This window comes from Pinus tabuliformis, chromosome 8 (genome assembly GCF_031772625.1).
Source record: "Pinus tabuliformis cultivar Carrire ecotype Pingquan chromosome 8, CPIR1, whole genome shotgun sequence".
NCBI classification, from domain to species: domain Eukaryota; kingdom Viridiplantae; phylum Streptophyta; class Pinopsida; order Pinales; family Pinaceae; genus Pinus; species Pinus tabuliformis.
Genome location: NC_142294.1, coordinates 1764093463 through 1764116170, shown reverse-complemented (window position 1 = coordinate 1764116170; position 22708 = coordinate 1764093463). Strand labels below are relative to the sequence as shown.

General features: G+C 37.0%; 1 protein-coding gene across 1 annotated transcript; it reads right to left on the bottom strand.

Moving 5' to 3' along the window:
- Nucleotides 1-968: 968 nt before the first annotated feature.
- Nucleotides 969-2749, bottom strand: LOC149243189 (CBL-interacting protein kinase 5-like). The gene has a single exon (XM_089374449.1). The coding sequence runs from the start codon at nucleotides 2614-2616 to the stop codon at nucleotides 1315-1317; it is 1302 nt and encodes a 433-aa protein (XP_089230575.1). The 5' UTR covers nucleotides 2617-2749; the 3' UTR covers nucleotides 969-1314.
- Nucleotides 2750-22708: the final 19959 nt, after the last annotated feature.

The following is a 22708-nucleotide window of genomic DNA, read 5'->3' as shown; positions in this document are numbered from 1 at the left end:
CGCCCCGACCGTTACATCATGCAAACAAACCGCCCCGACCGTTACTTCATGCGCTCAGAGATTTACTATATAGAAGACAAGATTTATGAATAAAATAGGGTTTATAAATGATCATGCAATCAATTTTAAATAAACCATCTTGGAATTTATTATTATTATTATTATTTTTCTCCTATTACAAATCCTTCAAATTTTGGGTCACTCTATTTTCAGAGATTTACTCTATCGAAGACCGTTCAAATTTTGGTTCAAATTTTGGTTCACTCTATTTTCAGAGATTTACTATATAGAAGACAGTTCAATTTTTTTTCTCGCACTCAAAATCCCAGTGATTAATAAAATTATCACAATAATTTTAGAAAAATCTGATTTAATTATTATACCATAGGGTTTATAAATGATCTTAAATAAACCATCTTGGAATTTTTATTATTATTATTTTTTTTCTCCTATTACAAATCCTTCAAATTTTGGGTCACTCTATTTTCAGAGATTTACTCTATAGAAGACCGTTCAAATTTTGGTTCTCTATTTTCAGAGATTTACTATATAGAAGACAGTTCAATTTTTTTTCTCGCACTCCAAATCCCAGTGATTAATAAAATTATCACAATAATTTTAGAAAAATCTGGTTTAATTATTATACCATTTAAAATTTTTGACCGAAATTTAGGAAAATAAATAATTAAATTGTAATTTTTTTTTGTTGTTCAACATGTATTTTTAATGGTATCCTACATCTCCCTGAATTCCCTGAACTACATAGAAGGCTTTATTTACCCTACATCTCCCTGAATCCCCCTGAACCTCTGTTTTCTCCCTGTTAATCATTGCTGCTTTTTCTGTTTCACCTTATTAGCCAAACCCATCCTTGGCTGCTACGCTCCTCTGTTTTGGCTCCCCTTCCTTGTCCGAGACCACCTGTTTTTCTCCATGCTCGTTCTCTATTCTACATAATAGAAAGCATATCCAAAATATCACAAATTTATTGAATCTCAATTTTATCTGGATCAAGTGGCCAGGCTAATACAAGAAATGTAGTTACAATACAAGAATTGTAGTCACAGATGGATTTGAGATCCTTCATCGTAGGGTTTTTGAAGAAGATTACTACATCAACCGCCATCTAAATCTTACTAATCCTGCCACAAATATATTGACAACGAAAGAACAGAAGCAGCTCGATCTCAATCCTATCAATTCTGCCAGGATTATATTTACAATCATAGCAGGTTGCAGATTCAACCAATCATTTAACTCAAAAATACAATTAAACTGAACAAACATCCTGGAGTATATACAGTGAATATACATTTATTGACTGTTGCCATCCCATGTCCAGACGATGTCTTTGAGGCCGGGCTTTAGATCCTGACTGTAGAACTTACTGTATTCCAGCGAATCCCCACCGGTCTTCCGCAGCTCCACCACGAAGAGCGACGGTGTGACTTCGAAAATCTCGGCATCAATAGACAAATGCCCCTTCCGCCCCTGCTCCGACCCCTGCAACTTCACCTTACAGTCCTTCGACTTCTTGAAACTGAACCTGAAAAGACTGGCAATCTCCTCCAGCTTCGACATTATGCTCGACGCCGGCTGAGTCGAAGTGAACCTCGACTCCTCCTGCTTCACCACATCATCCTTGAACAGCCCCGAGAGATTGAACCCGGGCGAGAGGGAAATGATGTCGAAGGCGTTCAGGCAGGCCGGCTTAGGGGCGGGGAAAGCCGAGTCAACATCTTCCAGCTGGCCGACATCAACTTCGTTGTCGGCCTGCGGGCGCTTGAAGCCCCGGCGGAACCAAGAAACCTCCATGAGCTGCGGAACGGTGATTCTCGTCCGAGGGTTAGGGTCCAGCAGCCGGAGAACCAAACGCTGGACTTCAGAGGAAAACCAGGGCGGGCACTTGAAATCCCCCTTGTAGATCTTCTTATACATCACCATCACATTCGCGTCCTGGAACGGCAGGTAGCCCGCCAGGAGCACGAACAGAATGACCCCGCAGGACCAGATATCGGCCTTGGCTCCGTCGTAGCCCTTCCTGGTAATCACCTCAGGCGAAACGTACGCTGGCGTGCCGCATGCCGTGTGGAGAAGGCCGTCCTGTCTGAACTGCTCCGGCAGCGCGCTGAGGCCGAAGTCGGTGACCTTCATATCGCCATTTTCGTCTAATAACAGGTTCTCCGGCTTCAAATCCCGGTGATACACACCCCGGCTGTGGCAGAAATCTACCGCGCTAATCAGTTGCTGAAAATACTTCCTCGCTTCCTCTTCCTGCAGTTTCCCCTTTTCCACAACCCGATTGAAGAGCTCGCCGCCCTTCACATACTCCATGACGAAGTAAATCTTGGATTTGCTCGCCATGACTTCGTAGAGCCGAACGATGTTTGGGTGCCGAACCAGTCTCATAACCGAGACTTCCCGTTTAATCTGCTCGATCATGCCGACCTTGAGGATTTTTTCTTTATCCATGACTTTAATGGCGACGCTCTCGCCGGTCTTCAGGTTCTTGGCGCAGTAGACCTTGGCGAACGTCCCTTGCCCCAGCAGGCGCCCTAATTCGTATTTCCCCATCAAAATATTGGGCTTCATCTCCATCTTCATCTTCATCTCCATGGTCTGTGTGCCTTTTAGCTGCACTTTAGCCCTCCTCTATTTATTGGGTCTGTGCAATTTCTGAACCCAGACCTTGCTCTCCGACATGCACTCCATTCCAGGAGTACAGAGTACTTTTGCTGATGCTCTGTCTCTGTTCTTTGCACTGGATTTGTGCTAGAGCCTGGCGATCCACGGCCTGCACAATCTGCAGGCTCATCTTACAGCATTCTATGTATATGCCCAATATTACCGTGAATATATTGCAACGTATACACAGCAGATAATACACAATTGACTGCAACTAAAATGTAGCGGAGATTCTACGGCTCCCAAAGCAAAGAGGAATTTAATTGAACTGCAACTAAATAAAATATACCAGAACTTCTACCTAACTACCAAACAAGGGAAATTTCCTATTTCCTTTTTTTTCTTTAAATGAGGGAGGGGCTATCATTTTATAGAAAATAAGTGCCTTAACTCTCAATTGGTTGGCCGGAATATTGGTGCTCATAAAATTTCAATTATCACGAGGTAAGCAATGTGTTGCATGTTGATTGGTTGGGTAGAGTATCGGTGATAATAAACTTGTAGTAATTTAAATAGAAGAGCTAATGTGTTATGTTTCAATTGATTATTAAATCATAGGTCATAAGTGAAATTAATATAAAATTTCCAAACCACATGGCAATTACACGTGGCTATTATGTATATTGTAAAATTTCTGCTAGGAATTTTGAGTAATATTTATTTACGCGTGGCGATTATGTATATTGTAAAATTTCTGCTAGGAATCTTGAGTAATATTTATTTTGCGATAGAGCGGAGTTTTGAACAGTGCTTCCACTATTCGCAAGGTTTTTTAAAAAACATAAAATGCAGAGAGTAAAATTAAGTCATTGTTTGATTAAATCATCGGTGATAAGTAAAATTAATATAAAATTTGCAAACCACACGGCAATTATTACGCGTGGCTATTATATATTTGTTAAAATATCTTCTAAGAATATTGAATAATCTTTTCTAGTTGAAATTTTGCGCAAGAGCGGAGTTTTGAGCCACGCCTCCACTTTTCGAAAGAGTTTTTTTAAAGCATAAAATGCAATAGTTGTTTTTTGTTTTTTATTTTTTTATTTTTTAAATAGTGTAATTTAAATAATGTTTATTTTATGAGAATTTTTTCTGACCTAAATTATATGACATCACATTTGTCCACGCGTTTCGAACTAACCAGTGTGGTTCATCGTCAGGACAAGAACCACACGGTGATGAACTACAGTGGTTGGTTCGAAACCCGTGGACAAATGTAATGTCATGTGATTTAGGCTGAAAATTTTTCTCATAAACTTGATATGGATCACAGAGGCCTCAATTCAACTAATGTATATTTTGTTTTTTCTTTGTCATATTTTTTTGGATTTATTTATAATTCAGTTAAAAATTAAAATGATAAATTTGTGTTATTAATTAGATTTCAGTTTTATAATTTTTGTTGTAATATTAATTTTTTTAGATTTTTACGATGTCAAAATTATAGTGAGCTCGAGAAATTCTTTGAATATAGGAATAAAATCTTAAATCAAATTAAATAATTCATTTCTTTAAGTCATAGACTAAAATTTAGTCTCAATGAATTTTAAATGTATATGTTGTTGAAAATATATTTCGTATAATAAAAATAATAATATTATAAAAATATTGTATCATACTAAAAGGAAAAAATATAAGATAATTATATTTAATTTTTATAATTAAACGTGTTTTTTAAATATAAATATATTATTATTTGTATTTAAATTAAAACTATTTATTATTTTATATATTTTCATTATATAATTTAATTAAGAATATTGTTTTTAATGTAACTAAATTCAATTTTTTTAAATACCATTATTTAATTTTTATTATACAATATTAATATTCAACGTTATTTATTAATTTTTTCCCATTTTTAAATAAAAAAATATTAATTTTTAAGAAGATTGCAGTGTTATTATAATTTTTTAAAATAATTCTAATAATTTAAAATAAAAAGTTGTACTTAAAAAAATTATAATAATTGCGCACAGGGTTTTGGATTGACGGTGAATGAGTGTACTGTTAAGGCACTCCTTGCAATAGGTCACCGGTTCAAATCCCCCGTGAGTGGTTAGGTAGTATTATATAGAAAAAAAATATTATAATAATTTAAAATAAAATGTTTTATTTATTTTTAAGTATTATTATTCATAACATTGTGTTGCTAATTGTTGGTATGTGTATTATTATCAATAATTGTTTTTTGCAATTATTTAACTTAATATAAGTATCTCTGTGTTATAAGTTAAGTATTTTCATTTATTTTTTTAAAATAGATTTTAATGAGAATGATGAAAGTTATTAATTTTATTATTATTATTATTATATTATGATGAAATTTAAAACGTATAAATCTATAGATGTGTATTGCATTATTATTGTTATTTAAATAATGTTAAAGCACTCTAAATCATTCATGGTTGATGAAATTTAAAACGTATAAATCTATAGATGTGTATTGCATTATTATTGTTATTTAAATAATGTTAAAGCACTCTAAATCATTCATGGTTGATTCCGGGTAACCAATAGATTTGCATTAATTTGAAACATCAACTTATTATTTTTTTATTTGAGAAAAGAGAAATTTTAATAACTAAAAATAATTTTATATTAATTTTAATTTTTACTCAAAACCAAAACTATGATGAAAGTTATGAAAATAAACATTACTTTTGAATTACTTTAGATACTTTTTGAATTTCATAACTACTAATTTACTTAAATGTCCATCATGCTTTAAAGTCTAAAATAAATTATTTCAGAGACTTTGGAACTTTATTTTTTATTTTTGTATATATTATATCAAAATTTGGAAGTTTATTTTGGACACTTATTTAATTTCATAACTACTAATTTACTTAATTGTCCACAGCCTAAAATAAATTATTCTACACAATTTGGAACTTCATTCTTGATTTTTGTATATATCATATCAAAACAAAATATAGATATAAATAACACTTCAATATAGAATAAAACTTTGGAAGTTTAAAGTTGTTGTATGTAATTGTTACATATCTTTAAAATTAAAGTGCTAAATAATTTTTCACCACTATCATGTTTAATTAGTAATATTGTTAAAGATTTGAGTATTGAATTATGGGAAGTTTTAATTAGATTTATTTAATGATCAATTAACTTTCAGTGTTTTCACTGAAAAGTTGTATAAGTTTTTTCTTTTAAAGTTTTAAACATAATTTTCTCTTTGATTAAGAGGCCATTGCAAAATCATAATAAAAGTAATTTAGAATGAAATATAATATATTCATAATAATTCAAATGATTAAGATTAACATTTAATTGAAACCATTATTATTAGTTTCTAAACTGTTTTTAAAATAAAAGAAATGAAATGCACCCCATAAATTGTTGATCTCACATCAAAATAATAAATTACTAATATTCCAAAGAAAAATTAAACATTTTAATCCATACCAAGATAGTGGTTATAACTTTAAAAAAATTAAATTAAAATACAATAATTTAATAAATAATTCAAATTTATCTTTAAAAAACACTTTGCAAATAACTTAGGTTATATCCTTATAAAAAATTAACCTTTAAAAGAAAATAAAATATAACCATTTAATAAAGAATTCAGGTATTTAAAGGAAAATAAGATACAATCATTTAATAATAATTCAACTATATCTAAAAGAAAGCACTTTACATATAACTTATGTTATTTCTTTAACAAAAACAATAATAAAAAAAGAAGCACTGTGTAGAGTAATAATTAGTTTCCAATATTGTTTATACCCATGCATGGAATTGTTTAAAGAGGATCCTAGGCCATTGAACTTGCAAATCATTTTATAGGTAAGAATAAACTTTCCCTAGTTAACCATAAAGGATTGAGGTTAAAAGTTAACAATGATGTGACACCTTTTACATATAAGGTTGTGATTGTGTGATAAGTAAAATTTTTATTAAATTGAATGAAAAAAATTGTATTTATTTCCATATAAATCTGTTTTTTTATTAAATAAAGTAATTTAATGATTATTTAAATAAAAAAATCCAAAAATATGGAAAAACAGTATACCCAATAACAAAGTGATTTCACCATAATAAATACTTAGTCACAATGAAGGAATGGAATAAAACAATCCAATGAAGCAACAAACATTACCCTGCAATGATTACAAAATCTAACTCTTAAAGTTTACTTTCGTCTATTAACAATGACGAAAAAATTCTAGACATTAATAATGCCAATCGAATCAGATTGCATGTCTGCACCCGTCCGTCATCACCATAATGGTGTGGTGGAGCCCACGCAAATGTGTTGTCATTTTATCATTGGATTCCTGTACACCTACGTCTCCATAATGGCATCATGGAGCCCATAGTTATGAATGGGGCCTACTCATTGGCCTACCTAAACTGGAAAATGACAACAATGTGATATAGATGTCATGTCATTGTCAGTTTTTGGAATTAAAATAATAGGATTGGTCATGTGATATTGTACCATCTTACTGTAATGTTTGTCATTGTCATGAAAGATGGGAGCAGATATAACATCATTTTATGTGAGTCTTATCAAAGTTGTTTTTGTTTATTTGAGAAGTAAGACTTCAAAAGGTTATATAGTTTTTTTTTTTTTTCACCTAGGTGGAAAAACCTATCAACTCAGGTGTCAAAACCAACAGTGAGGACAGCCATCTCTGGCTGCTATCCGCGAATGTCGGTTTGACTCATCACAGTTAGATAGGAAAACCACGCCACCTGAAATAACCCGCTGGTGGTCCGTAAGGGAGCAGGCTCATCACTCCTGCCAGATGCCTCTGGGTCTTGGGCCGTTAACCTGTTTCCTTACGTCCGAGGAAGACGAGCTCTTAGCCAAGCAGAAGCAGTTTTACGGCATACTCCAGGCCGAAAAAGGTTATATAGTTATTGTATGAATATAATTGATTACTGATTTAAATTTTTAATTAAGTTTTAATTAAAAGGGAGTATATCATTTTAATAATAATTAAATAAAATATAAGGAATGTAGTGGAAATTTGTGATCAAGGAAATTATTTTTTGGATTTGGAATAGGATTTAATATTATTTTTAATTGATTAAGACTTTATCTTTTTTTGATGTAAGAACATGAGCTAATAGTCTAACGCCTAGGACCATCTAGAAAAAGTAAAATTTTGCCTTCTTATGGACTACCAAAATTTTATTTCAATAATAGTGATGAGTAGGAAAAGTATAACTTGTGCACTCTTATGAACCACCAAAATTGTATTTCAATAATAGTGATGAGTAAACACACATTCATGTACAACAAGCAATAATACCTATCCTAGTTACCAATGGATAAAACAACTTTACTACCTTTCAAAAATGTTTGATAAAAAAATTATATTTTCCTCTATATTACATTTTTTCATCATCATTTCATAAATAGCACCTTTCAATATTTTTTTAAATTATATTATATTTACATAATTGTTTATATATATATATATATATATATATATATATATATAGCCAGAGCTTATGTATTAAGTAAGAAAAACTAGAAAATACATAAACAAGGTTGTTGGTTTAGAACTAGAAAAACAAGGGAAGGCCTATGAGGATTGCGCAATTCATAATTGTGGAATTTCCCAATTAAATATGGGCTAATTCCCAAGGGAATAGCGCAAGGAAATAGGAGCTTGGGAGGCAACAAAATTGGCTAAGTATTGGATTGATCTTGTCTGGGAAGCAGTGAAATAGATAGAAATAGTGCAGAGGTTGCTCGGGATTGAGCAAAGAATTGTAATATTATCATATTCTTTTATTAATGCAATATACAAATAGCAAGGGATTTTAGTTGTGGATGTCCCCAGAAAATCATTATGTTATGCCATGATTGAATTATTTCTCTTATATGCTTCGTGATTTCATTGATCGTTTATTGTTTCCACTGATGAGTAGAGTAGATTCAATTCAATTGTTTTAGCATATTACAATTTGCAGTTTGAATCTACAAGAAATTTCTACATGGTATTGGAGCTTAAATCACTATAGAAGAGGAGAATACAAGTTTTTCTTTTGTAGGAGAAATTGAATTTATAGTATCACACTTCAGAGCCAGCAGGATGTCGTTCTACGGATTGAGACTTGAATATTCCCTTAAGGGTAGTTCAAACTATATTGCTTGGAAGGACAAGATGAAGATAATGTTGAAAGACAAAGGGCTTAAGGAATTCATAGACAAAGATATTCCTAAGCCAGTTGATGCTCAGGATCTGGCAGAGTGGAGAAAGTGTGTGGAAAAGGCGAGAAGGATTATCCTAGAAGAAGTTCGAGATCATATTGTCTCAGACCTCCATGGTAAGGAATATCCATTTGCAATGTGGAAGGCCTTGACATGTCTATTTCAAAATAGTAGTGACCACATGAAGTTGGCACTGAAGGACGAGCTCAAAAAGTCCAAGATCGAGAAGGGTGACTCAATTCCGAAGTACTTGACCAAGTTCACCCAATGTCGGGATGATCTTGGAATTGTCAATGTTACAATGGTTGAAGACAATATGGTGAGCCTAACACTTCCGGCCTTCCCAAGAGCTGGCATAACTACCAGGACTTAGTTAATGGGAGGGAGAAGCTACTAGAGTGGGAGCGGTTGTGGTTTGACTTGGTACAAGAAAAGATTCGATGGAACACCAGATGGATCCTCATCTAAGAATGATGATGAGGAGAATTGTGCCTTAGCTAGAAAGGTGAAGAAAGGGAAGGGGAAGTCATCCCATTCCAAATCAAATTCTAGTAAGGGTGGCAAGAAGAAGGACTTGTCTAAGATTAAATGTTTTCAATGTCACGAGATGGGACACTATGCCACAAAGTGTCTGCACAAAAATCCTAATAAGAATCCCTCAGGAGGAATAGCATATGAAGGTCTTGCTTCACAATTTGATATGGATTTCACCCTCATCTCTTTCACGGTGACATCAATGATGGGTAGTGTGTGGTACCTAGATAGTGGAGCCTCATTCCATATGACTAGCAAGAAAGATTTCTTCGGTGACTTGGAGGAGAAGGACCTCCAAATGCACATCGAGATGGGGGATGATGGGAGGTATAGCACGACTGACGTCGGTACTGTTACCATTTAGAAGGAGTTTGGTTCTCCTCTCACATTAAAATATGTCATGTATGTTCTAGGTTTGAAGAAGAATTTGTTTTCAGTTGCCATGTTGGACGACCGTGGCTACGATGTGATATTTAGCAAAGGAAAGGCTTTCCTTCGTCACATAACCTCAGGACAGGTCAAGTGGATTGAGGTTCGGGTGAAGAACCTCTACAAATTGGATGTAGAAGACTGCGCTGCTTTGAGCACAAAAGAAAAGATGGTGCAGAGCCGAGAGATCGGTGAATTGTGGCATAGAATATTGGGTCACTTGCACCACGGAGCTTTGAAGATCATGCAACAAATTTATATAGGACTTCCCAAGGGTACATTAGAGTAGAGAGACACATGCAAAGGGTGTACATGGGTGAAGTACACCAAAGATTCTTGTCATGATAAAGACAGTTGAGTGCAAGCGATCCTTGATAAAGTTCACTCAGATGTGTGTGGATTGTTCTTGACAGCCTCCACAACCAAGCACATATATTATGTAATAGTTGTTGATGATTTTTCTTGTAAGTGTTGGGTTTTCTTCATGCATAAGAAAGATCGGATGTTCACTAAATTTTGTGAATTTAAAGAACTAGTCAAGAAAGATACTGGCAGGAAAGTTAAATCTATTAGAAGCGATAACGGTGGAGAGTATGTGTTGAATGAATTCAAGAAATTATGTGCGTCAAAAGGAATTCGACGGGAGTTAGTAGCACCTCATAACCTGCAACATAATGGGGTCGCTAAAAGGAAGGAAGAAAGTATTGTGGGAGTTGCACGAGCGATGTTACATGATCAGGGCCTACTGTTTCACTTGTGGGATGAAGCATGCAACACAACTGTTTATATGCAGAACAAATCCCTCATCAAATTCTCGGGATGAGTACACTAGAAGAAGATGTTTTAGGTAAGATACTAGATATGGCACACTTCAGGATCTTTGGTTCATCAACCTACTCTCATGTTACCAAAGATGCATGGAAAAAGCTAGAGCCAACAGTTGAGTTGGGCATATTTGTGGGGTACACTGATGCACCTCACAACTATCAAGTGTACCTACCATCCAACAGGATAATATTGATTCGTAGAGATGTGGAGTTTAATGAAGAGAAGGCCATGAGATGTTCCCTTAAGAGGGAGACTCATTTACATGTAGATGAGGAGATTTTAGCTCCAAAGGAGGAACCTAAGGATGATGTGGAGTAGAGAGTGGAAGCACCCACTCATGCAAAGACTTCCAGAGATGGAATGAAGCACAATAGAGAGGTTAACAGATTGATTCAGGATGCTAGAGAGAATGTGGGAGCACCCACATCACAAGGTAGGCAGAGGAGGTCACCAGATTGGTACACTGGCTACATGGCTCTGATGAGCAAGAGTGTAGAGGTTGATCCATCCTCATTCGAGGAAGCAGTGCAACAATCAATATGGGTTGATGCCATGGTTGAGGAGTATGACTCCATTATCAGAAACAGTGTTTGGGAAGTGGTCCCAAGACCAACAAAAAAGTCAGTGGTGAGTTCTAGATGGCTTTATAAGGTAAAGAAAGTAGCAGATGGGAGTGTGGAGAAACACAAGGCAAAATTTATGGCCATAGGATTCTCTTAGGTGGAGGTAATTGATTACGGTGAGACATTTTATCCAGTAGCAAGGTACTCTTCAATCATATCTATTCTAGCACTATTAGTGTAGATGGGATGGAAGATACATCAGATGGATGTGAAGACAAAATTCCTCAACGATATGATTGAGGAAGAGGTGTATATTGAGCATCTGGAAGGATTTGAAACCTTCAACAGAGAGTCGCATGTGTGAAGACTCAAGCAAGCACTGTATGGAATAAAACAAGCACCCTGTGCTTAGTACACTAGGATTGCCAACTATTTCATCAGGTCGGGCTTCACCAAAAGTGAAGCAGATGTGAACCTTTACCGTATTGTGGTTAAAGGTAAATTGTTGATTATAGTATTATATGTTGATGATTTGATTCTAACAGGTGATGAGAAGCATAAAATATTGAAAATAGGATCTTGCAAGAGGATTGAAGATGAAGGACCTGGGGTTGATGCATTACTTTCTTGGTATGGAAGTATGGCAAGGAGATGGGGAACTGCTTGTCTCTCAGGGAAGTATGCCAACGCGATACTGAAGAAGTTCCACATGGAGAGAAACAAACCCATGGATACTCCTCTAGCAGGTAATTGGAGGAAGGAAGATTCTACTTCAGGTGAAGTAGTGGAGGCTACTATTTATAGACAACTTGTGGGTTCACTCATGTATTTGGTGAACACACGACCGAGAATGTGTTTTGCAGTTAACAATATTAGTCAAGCCATAGTTAAACCAACCAAAATCTATTGTAAGGTAGCTAAACTTGTGTTGAGATGCCTCAGAGGCACCACTCAGTTTGGTCTTTGGTACAAACGAATAGAGGGAGTGAAGCTTCAAGGATTCACAGATGCAGATTGGGCAAGGAGTTCATCCAAAAAGAAGATCACATCATGGGGAATCTTCTGTGTTGGGTCAACAACAATTTCTTGGTACAACAGGAAGTAGAGATCAGTTGCACTCAGTTCAACAGAAGCAGAGTACGTGGTTTCTAGTAAAGAAGCTTGTGAGGCTATCTGGATGAGGAAGATCCTTGTTGGATTATTTGGTCAGCAGATGGATCCTATAGTGATTTATTGTGACAATCTAAATTGTATCAAATTATCTGAGAATCCAGTTTTTCATGGTTAGTCCAAGCATATTGACATCCGGTATCACCATGTACAAGATTGTATGCAAAGGATAATCATGTTGTTGGAGTACATTCCTACAAAGGAGCAGGATGCAGATATTTTGATAAAGGCATTGTTAAGATGCAAACTCAAGTTTCATAGAGGTAGGATCACGGTAGAAGATAATCCCTTTCTTGTTAAGATGGAGTTTTGAAAATGCAACAAGAAAATCCTAATTTAATTTGTCCTTGAATTGAATTAGGAATTAACTTGCAATTCCATATCTCATGACAACTTGTAATAGTTAACTAATTTAATTTGACTTAGTTAGCTCTATTAATTCAAGTTGAGGGTCTAACTAGAGTCATGTAGAGTGTCTCCTACAATTAGGATCACTAGTTGAGTTTATTTTGAGTTGTAATTATTTCATTCAGTTCAACCGAGTTAAAATCAATTAAACTAGTTCCAACTGATGGAGGAATTAATGGGAGATCCAGTAGTGGGCTGTGATTTTTTTATTTTTATTTTTTATTTTTTATCTTTTTTTTGTTGTGGTTCACACACACCTTGGTCAACGGGTGGTCGCTACGTCCACGGAAAGATCTGGGCTGATCGACCCTGAAGGGAATCTAGCCCTGCGGCCCACTAGCAAGGCCTAACCCCAAGGGCTTCAGGCATAATGGACCCTATGACCTCTCGAACGGCGAGGCACTGATTTTTGACCAACTGAGCTAACCCTTGGGGCTTAGTGGGGTGTGACTTACTATAGTGGGGTGTAACCTGCTGTGGCGGGGTGTAACCTGCAGTAGTGGGGTGTAACTTGTAGTGATCTAGTAAACAGAAGATTCATTCATAATTAACTCATGCATGTCAGATCAGAGAAAGACCTAGTTGAGATTGGAGTTCAAGGACAGTGTACTATCAGTTTTATAATCATCTGAATTGTACAGGTGAAGCATGCAATCAGAGGAATGCCTATGAGGATTGCACAATTCATAATTGTGAAATTTCCCAATTAAATATGGGCTAATTCCCAAGGGAATAACGCAAGGAAATAGGAGTTTGGCAGACAACAAAATTGGCTACGTATTGGCTGAGCTTGTCTGAGAAGCAGTGAGGTAGATAAAGATAGTGTAGAGGTTGCTCGAGCTTGAGAAAAGCATTGTAATCTTCTCATATTTTCTAATTAATGAAATATACAGATAACAAGGTTTTTTAATTGTGGCTTTCTCCATAACATCATTGTGTTATGTGTGATTAAATTCTTTCTCTTATATGCTTTGTGATTTCATCAATCATTTATTGTTTCCACTGATGAGTAGAGTAGATTCAAGTCAATTATTTTAGCATATTACAATCTACAATTTGAATCTACAAGAAATTTCTACAATAAAGTGGTAAGCTCTAATACCATGACAAAAGTACTCAAAAAGGGACATCATGGTGGAATTGCACAATTGCTCACATTAGATGTTCTAACATATATATACGCTCTACTCTAGTGGATATCCAAAATGTTATCATCAATCATTCCAAGGTATTTGGAGATATACCTAAGGGTCTTCCTCTTGCTCAAGATCATGACCATGATATTTGTTTGCAACTTTCCAATGTACCACTTAATATTAGACCTTATCTATGTATATATATATATATATATATATATAGAGAGAGAGAGAGAGAGAGAGAGAGAGAGAGAGTTTTTAATTCAAGAAACGTTAGATGTTAGCATCATTCAACCTATTCAAAGTGAATTCTATTCAATAATTGTGATGGTTACAAAAATGATGGTTTACAACATATGTGTCTAGATAAATTAACATCGAGGTGTTATGGCCCATATAAGGTGTTGTAGAGGATTAGAAGCATGGCTTACGAATTAGAGTTTCCTCCATCTTCACATTTACATCTCGTCTTCCATGTTTCTTAATTAAAGAAGGTAATTGATGAAAATATCCCAAACTAAACTATTTTACCATATATTAATGAAGAATGGAAAATCATTCTAGAACTAGAAATAGTCCTTAAAACAATGATTAAGTTGTTGATAAATCAAGAAAATACTAATTACCTCATCAAATGGAAGAACCTACCAATGGAAGAGGTGACATGTGAAGATGAATTATTCATGCAAAAACCCTTTTGGTTTGTCAAGTGTTGAGGACAACAATTGTTTGAAGGGGAGGGGCATGTCAAGCCATAGAAAAGCCCCATGTTAACTCAACAACCCCTTATTAAGCCCTATATATTGAGTTATTACATTTCTATTATTATATTATTATGTAGGTTAGAACCTTTTGTTTTACCCTTCATTATGATTGTGTCATTTATCTCCCACACACACACACACACACCAAGGAGACCTAATCTTAGGATCATCTCATCTCATCTTTTATATTGTATTCATTATAATAAGAAGTTTCCCATTTGAAGTGGACTATAATGATTGGTTTCTTATCATTTTTTAGGTGCATGGTTCAAAATTCCAGACCAATAACAAAAGAAATAATTATTTTTTCCATGATGTCTGAGTGACATTATAAGTCCAAAATTTATAACATAGAGTGGAAAACTAGTTGGATCATTATTTAAACTTAAATTTCCTATATCTCTACAACTAATAGTGGGGTAAGCAATCAAAATTGATTAATCCCCATGCAAATCAATTTGTGTACACCCCTAAAATTTTGCTCTGCAACCCTAATGGTCAGGCGGCCATGAGTTAGGTGGTGCGAGGAAGAACCACAGACTGCAGCAAGCGATAGACCCAAAAACCAAGAACCAGAAGAAAATGATAGAAGAGGAGAGGAGGGGAGAGATCCCCTCCTATTGAGACGTGGCGATAGGGGAAGGCCAGAACACCAGCAACGAGGCGGGAGAAACAAGAAAATCAGGACCTGTCCCTGGAGCATGATGGCAAGCAGGCAGCAGAGGCAAGTGTTTACCATGTGCGACAGAGAAACCAAGATTCATAATCCTGATGAACAAACTAGAGCGATACAAAAGCTACATGAAAGACCATGCGCTCATATGCAAGTTCATTGGAGTATGGCCGACGGAAAAGGACCTCACCAAATGGATCCAGCAAAAATGGCAACCCTGAGGCCACATTGAGCTAAAGCTAAGAGCAAGAGGCTTCTTCATGGTAATATTCTCGAACCTACAAGATAAAGAAAAATTGTTTGAGAATGGCCTTTAATTTCATTATAATGCTGGATTGTTCATGAGATACTGGGAAGAATGTTACTACCCATACCAGGAAAAATTCTTGGCAACCCGTGTATGGGTTAGCTTATTCGGGCTTCCAATGGACTTCTGGGACCCAGAGATCCTAGAGGGCATAGGAAACACAATAGGCAGTTTTGTTAAAATAGCATAAATGAAAAAAAAAGGAAGATACACCTCATACACTAGAATTTGTGTTTACATGAATATAGTTGACCCTATTCCAGACACAGTCGAGCTAGAGTATCACAAAGAGGTCTGGCAGCAAACCCTCAACTATGAACATATTCCATTCAGATGCAGAAGATTTCATGAGTATGGACATCTATTTAAGGAATGCCCACTCAATATAGAAGAAGAGGAGTGCAGGAATAAATAGCAGAGAAAAAACCAAGAAGACAAGGAAGGGTTTCAAGAAGTAAAAAGCAAAAGAAGACAAACAAGAGAGAACACCAGCAAAGGAAAGAAAGAACAACAAGCCCAACCAAGTAATACAAACAATTTTGAAATCCTACAAGAAGAAGAAGAAGATAAAAATGAGACCCAAATAATAGACTATCAAGGGGAAAAAGGAAAGGAAAGCAGCACAAGCCAAGGCAAATCAAAACCTAAGAGGAAGGCACAAAGAGAACTGACAGAGAAGGAGGAAAAGGAAGAGAGGGAGAAGATGGATAACGTAATAATGGAAATTGATACAAGTAGAGGAGAAGAACTAAGCTCAGAAGAAGAAGTATTGCGGAAACTATTAAATGAGTGGAGACACCTAGATGAAAGATTCATTCCAGAAGAGCAAAAAAGACTATACAGAGAAATGGTTCAACAGTACCAAGTGAAATAGGGACAAGGGAAAATGGAAATGGTAGAACAACTAGGCCTTCAATAGGATAACACTCAAGACCACTAGAGCAAAGTAAAAGGCGGAAAGAAAAGAGGTCGAAGAAACCTACAAGAATCGATACAGATCATGGGAGAAATGTGATCTGAAAATGGGGCTCTTAGGCTTCTTGTCTAACTTACAAGAACCTCTCCCACTTCCAAAGCTTTAAATTTTCCCAAGTCTTAATGATTAACCAATGCAGAATTAAGAAATTCTTGAAAATATAGGTGTATGCTTGTATTTGTTTTTTACTGTTGAGTGCTTATGTTCATTTGCTTATGCTGATGTGAAACACAAATAACAGTAAATAAAGCAGCAATTCAACAAACCCATAAGACAACAATATAATATGGAGTTCACCCTAATATCTTGGGCTACGTCTCCTTGAGCTCTAATCAACTCGATTAGGCTCTCTGGGATTATGGCTTCAATTATTTTACAAGTGCTACACTTAACTCCATTGGTCTACAGCTGAACCAGTGGGCTTAGAATGCCATCTTACCCCTGACTATCCTTGTTCTACAGACAGGTCTAGGCTTCTCTGGACTTGTCTCCTTCAGTCAGTGCTTTGAGCTTCTCGAGCTTCTGGCTTCTCTGACTCCCTCAGAATTCTGTATTTGTCTCTAGAACTCCTTCTCCTGTCTTTGACACACCTCAAACAACCAGCCACAGCTTGATCATTCGATCTCCTGCTATGCTACAACTTCACTGTAGCCTCATGGCTCTTTAGAATTCTATTAGAGCTCTCTAGCTCTGCGGCTTTGCCTCCAACCTCTGGTGGCTCTTCCTATTACAGTGAGCTCGGCTCTGGTTTCTCTGCTTCCAGGTCTGCTTATTGCTTCCTAGGCTGCTCTCTCTCCTCTCTATCATTTTGTGGCTTTAAAGCCAATCTGCTTCCTGACTGTTCGTTTCCGCTTCTCGGCTTTCTAGTTCCCTGCCTCTATCTGTTCGAATCCCTTCTTTCGGTGGTTACAGTAACTGCATAACGCCTTATATGGAGGTTGCCACCTATTCCTTTAATGGATGAGCATGTCAGGTTCACCGAAAGCACTCGATCGTTTGAAACGACCGTTATTTCCGTTTACTCCAAGAATGCCCGCGAAACATGAATCTCTGCCAACTCATCATCCACGTCGGACTTAAAAATCCCGCACAATCTGCTTTATAACTTCATCAAATCCGGTCATCCATCGGGTCACATCTTCGCCATTGATCTGGACCCTCTAGATCCTATGGTCATTACACATATCGGGCGGATAACTTGCTCGACGTTTACCCGTCCGATGTGAGCGGTTTTCTCTCTCTTCCGTCGGACGTGTGTCACTTGTTGTGTGGTATCGGGCGAGACTCGGTCTAAACTGCTTACCACTCGAAGCCCTTCCGATATCTTGTCAGTTTCTATGGAATCCCGCCTCGAACAGAACCGAAAACACTTTCCGCTACATTTCATGATTTTTCGAGTCTGAGTGCATGTGGCTCTCCTTCTTCGAGGGGTTTTCCATGCGATATGCGATATATCAGATTCCTCCACTGTTGACTCAAACCATCACTGACTTTGCTAATTCGCGATAGTGCGCATTACCGTGGTCCACCGCTTTGCGCGCTTAATCGACGACCCTCATTGATCCGTGCTGATCGCAGTTAGCAAATGTCATGAGGATTCCTCTGATGAGCTTGATCTTCACAAGATTTTTAATCTTTGGCATAAATTATAGAGAGTTCATGAAGACTTAGAGAGTTTCAGGATCCATTTTGGATCAAAATGTTAGTGAATATAGGGAGAGTAGTACCGCTATCAGCGGTATTCCACCAAACCAGCCAAGCACCCCAATGATAATTACATCTTGGAATATAAGAGGCCTTAATAGTAAAGGCAGACATAAACACTTAGCGGAAAGGTTAAGAAAAGAAAAACCTCAACTAATGTTGTTATAGGAAACAAAAATCTCAGGAAGGAAAATGGAGGAAATCCTAAATAAAATAAAACTGAAATATGAATGCATGTCCATAGATGCGAAAGGCAGTGCGAGAGGCATAAAAATACTATGGAAACCTATAGAAATCACAGTAGATTATTGGATAGGCATGAAAAGAATACTCACGGGAAGATTCCAGCTAATCGGAAATAGAGAATGGTTTCTAGTCTCTGTAGTATACGACCCTCATACCCCAGCGGAAAGAGGAAGCTTCCTCCTCCAACTACAACAGCTTGGAAACCTTCACGAGGAGAAACTATGGATGATAGCAGGGGACTTTAACATGACAACATCAAAAGATGAGAAGAAAGGCAGATTGCAAAGAGAAGAGCCAGAGATGGAGAGGTTCAGGGACCTTCAAGAAGAACTGAAAATGGTAGATATCCCAACCATAAATGGAAAATATATGTGGAACAATCGAAGAGGAGGGAGCAGACAAATAACATCCATGTTAGACAGATTCTTAGCAATAGAACACTTCATTGGAAAAGATATTTTCTATGAAGCAACAATCCTCCCGTGTTTAGGGTCAGACCACTGGCCCATTATGAATCAACAGAACCAGAATAGACCCTTTAGATTTGAGGCATTCTGGCTAAGAGAACCCACCTTTATTGATAAAATGAAGAATTGGTGGAAGGAGACTGAGACAAGGATGGAAGGAAGAAACAAAATTCACACCCTCCAACTCAGATTAAAAGCCTTAAAAGGAAGGATAAAGAAGTGGAACAGAGAAGAATTTGGAAACATTCAGAAGGAATAAGAAACACTCCAGATAAAGATGAAACAAATACAACAGAAAATCATAGAGGAAGGAAGAAGTGAAGAGTTGGCAGAAGAGGAGGGACTGGTGCTAAATAATCTGGAAGAAAGGAGAAAACAAGAGAAAATCCTATGGAAACAAAAATCGAGAATCCAATGGCTAAAAGAAGGAGAAAGAAACAAGAAATTCTTCCATAAAGCAATGGTACAACATAGACAACAAAACAGAATCTTCTCCCTAAGGGACCACTAAGGCAATAGGCTAACACAGAAAGTTGAAATGGAGAATCTATTGGTACAACATTTTAAAGAGCTCATGGCAGAACCCAATATCAGAATGGAGGACGACATTGGCAAAATGAGTCAACATATCCCTAAACTAGTAACTAGAGATAAGAATTTGGCTCTCCTAAGAGTCATAACGAAAGCGGAGGTGGAGGAGGTAATCAAAAAGATGGCAAAGAATAAAGCACCCTGGCCTGATGGATTCACTTTAGAATTTTATCAAGCTATGTGGAACTTCATGAGCCAAGACATAGTGAATGCAGTAGAAGAATCCAGATGCACCAAAAGAATGCATTTGGCCTTGAATGCCACATTCCTAACCTTGATACCAAAGACGAAGAACTCAGAAGAACCACAAGGATTCTGACCTATAGCGCTCTGCAATGTTATATGCAAAATATTAGCTACAATTATGGTGAATCGACTAAAACCAATACTACTAGAGTTGATATCCTAGGAGCAGATAGGGTTTGTCAAAGGCAGACAAATAATAGATGGCATAGTGGTAGCACAAGAAGTAATTCATTCATTGAAAAATTCAAAAACCAAAGGGATGCTAATAAAATTAGACTTAGCCAAAGCTTATGACAGACTAAATTGGGGATACCTCTAAAAAACCCTAAAGGCATTCAGCTTCGACGATAGGTGGATAAGTTGGGTAATGTCAATGATAACCATGCCAGTTCTGTCAGTACTACTAAACAGATCACCTACAGAAGCTTTCAATGCATCTAGAGGGCTCAGGCAAGGTGACCCTCTATCCCCGTTCTTGTTTATCCTCGCAGCGGATGGACTAGGAATACTAATAAAAGCTAAAGTTAATAGCGAACAACTGAATGGCCTAAGACTATGGGGAAATGATCTCCCTATAACCCACCAGAAATTTGTCAATGACGTCATGCTATATGGATAGGCAACGCTCAAAGAAGCAAAAAAAATAATGGAAATTCTCACAGATTTCACAAGTGCCTCTGGGCAAAGATAAGTAAAGAGAAATCATAGATTTATTTCTTCAATACCCAAGCTTCCTCCCAAGCCTTCTTGGAAAGAACCATGGGATTTAGAATTGGGAATTTACCTACTAAGTATTTAGGCATCTTATTAAATGACCAACAAAACAGAGTGGCCAACTGGAGTACCCTGATGGGAAAGATTCAACGGAGAATGCAAAACTGGACATTCAGGACGTTGAATATCTTGAGCCGAATCATTCTACTAAAATCAATACTTCAATCCATCCTGATATATCAAATTACGAGCCAAGCCACACCTAAAACAATCTACCAGAAAATGGTAGATATGTTTAAAAAATTCCTATGGCAAGGGCCTAGCAAGACAAAGAACTGGGCGCTCCTATCCTGGAGTTGGCTAAGCAAATCCCTAAAAGAAGGAGGACTTAGTCTTAGAGATCCATACATCTTGAACTAGGTAATGGGGGAAAAGTTGTGTTGGAGATGGACACAGGGAGGGGAAGATTTATAGAAAAAACTATGGGAGAGAAAATATGAGATGCCTAGGTCTCTAGAAGGAAAGCTGAGAAGTCAAAATGAGAAGAAAGGCTCTGCAATATGGAATTTGGCCAGTGCCAACAGGGATCTGATCAGGGAGCACAACTTCTGGGAAGTCAAAGGAGGGGATAAAGCCAACTTATGGGAAGAAGCGTGGCAACAGAGAGAAAAACTCAACAACCAGCTGCAACTTAAAGAGATCCACCAATTCACCAGCCTAAATGAGGGCGACACAGTACGAAATTATTGGTGCTCGGTATCTAAAGGATATTGGAGAAAGTGGAAACAATAGGAAAACTGGGCAGAAGCGCCAACAACACCACAATGGGAAATCTATGAAAAGGAAATGGCAACAAGGAAAGTAGCGATCAAAGAAGGGTCGAATATTCTAAGATGGGGTCGTAGAATCAAAGGTATGTTCACAATAGGAGAAGGCTACCAATTAAAAGCAGGATACAGCAAACACCCAGAAACAAAAAAATGGGAAAGCATATGGAAAACAAAAACATGGCCGAAGGTAGCATTCTTTACCTGGATCCTGAGCCACGGGAGAGCACTAACAGGGGACCAACTAAGAAAAAAAGGAATGCAAGGGCCATCGAGATGTGCTCTTTGCAGAGAACAGGAAGAGACCATAGAGCATCCAACCAATGCCTGTAAAGTTAGCATAAATTTGTGGAAACAACATCAACAAATATTTGAAATCAGCGATAGAAATATAAATAGCATGAAAACAACGATAGAGAACTAGAGGAACACGATCCTAAATAGGGCATGGAGACTCTCGCTAGGATTTTTTCTGTGGAATATTTGGAAAGAGAGAAATCGACTGATATTCAAGGAGGAAGGTAGAGCAAGAATAGAGATATGGAGCCAAATTATACAAAATATCAGAGAGACCATTCTTCCTGAGAGGTTTTTAGAAGAGGATTGGAAAAATGACCCAACAGAAATAAAAATAATGATACGCTTGAACCTAAAGGTAAGCATGACGCATAAGCCAGCCAGGAAACACCAAAGCAATGAGGCAGAGGAGGCCAACCACTTCAAAAGTCCTCAACAAGGGTTTATTAAGTTAAACTTCGACGAGGCTGCAAAAGGGAACCCAGGCGAGGCAAGGACTGGCGGAGTATTCAGAGATGACAGGGGAAGGACTCTTAGAATCTATGCAATGGACTATGGTAACACTACAAACAATGAAGCAGAGCTCCATGCACTGAAAAAAGGGTTGGAAATTGCCATAAGGGAGAAATACCAAAATCTACAGGTTGAAGGAGACTCGAAAATGGTAATTGATATAGTTAAACAACTACATCAAGGAACCCAATTGGAGAAAATCAACCGTGGCTAGAGAACCGCTTAGCTGGTACAGGAGATTGGCAAACTCATAAGAAAGATAGACTACATCCTTCCCACCCATGTGAGAAGGAAAGGCAACGCACCAGTAGACAACCTGGCAAACTGGGGGAGCAGGCATGGAGGAAGAACCCTGGACGCAAACGAGGAAGAGTTATTCCAGATGGAGGAGATGGAAAACTTAGTGCAACTCCTTGAATAAGACAAAGGAGGAGAGA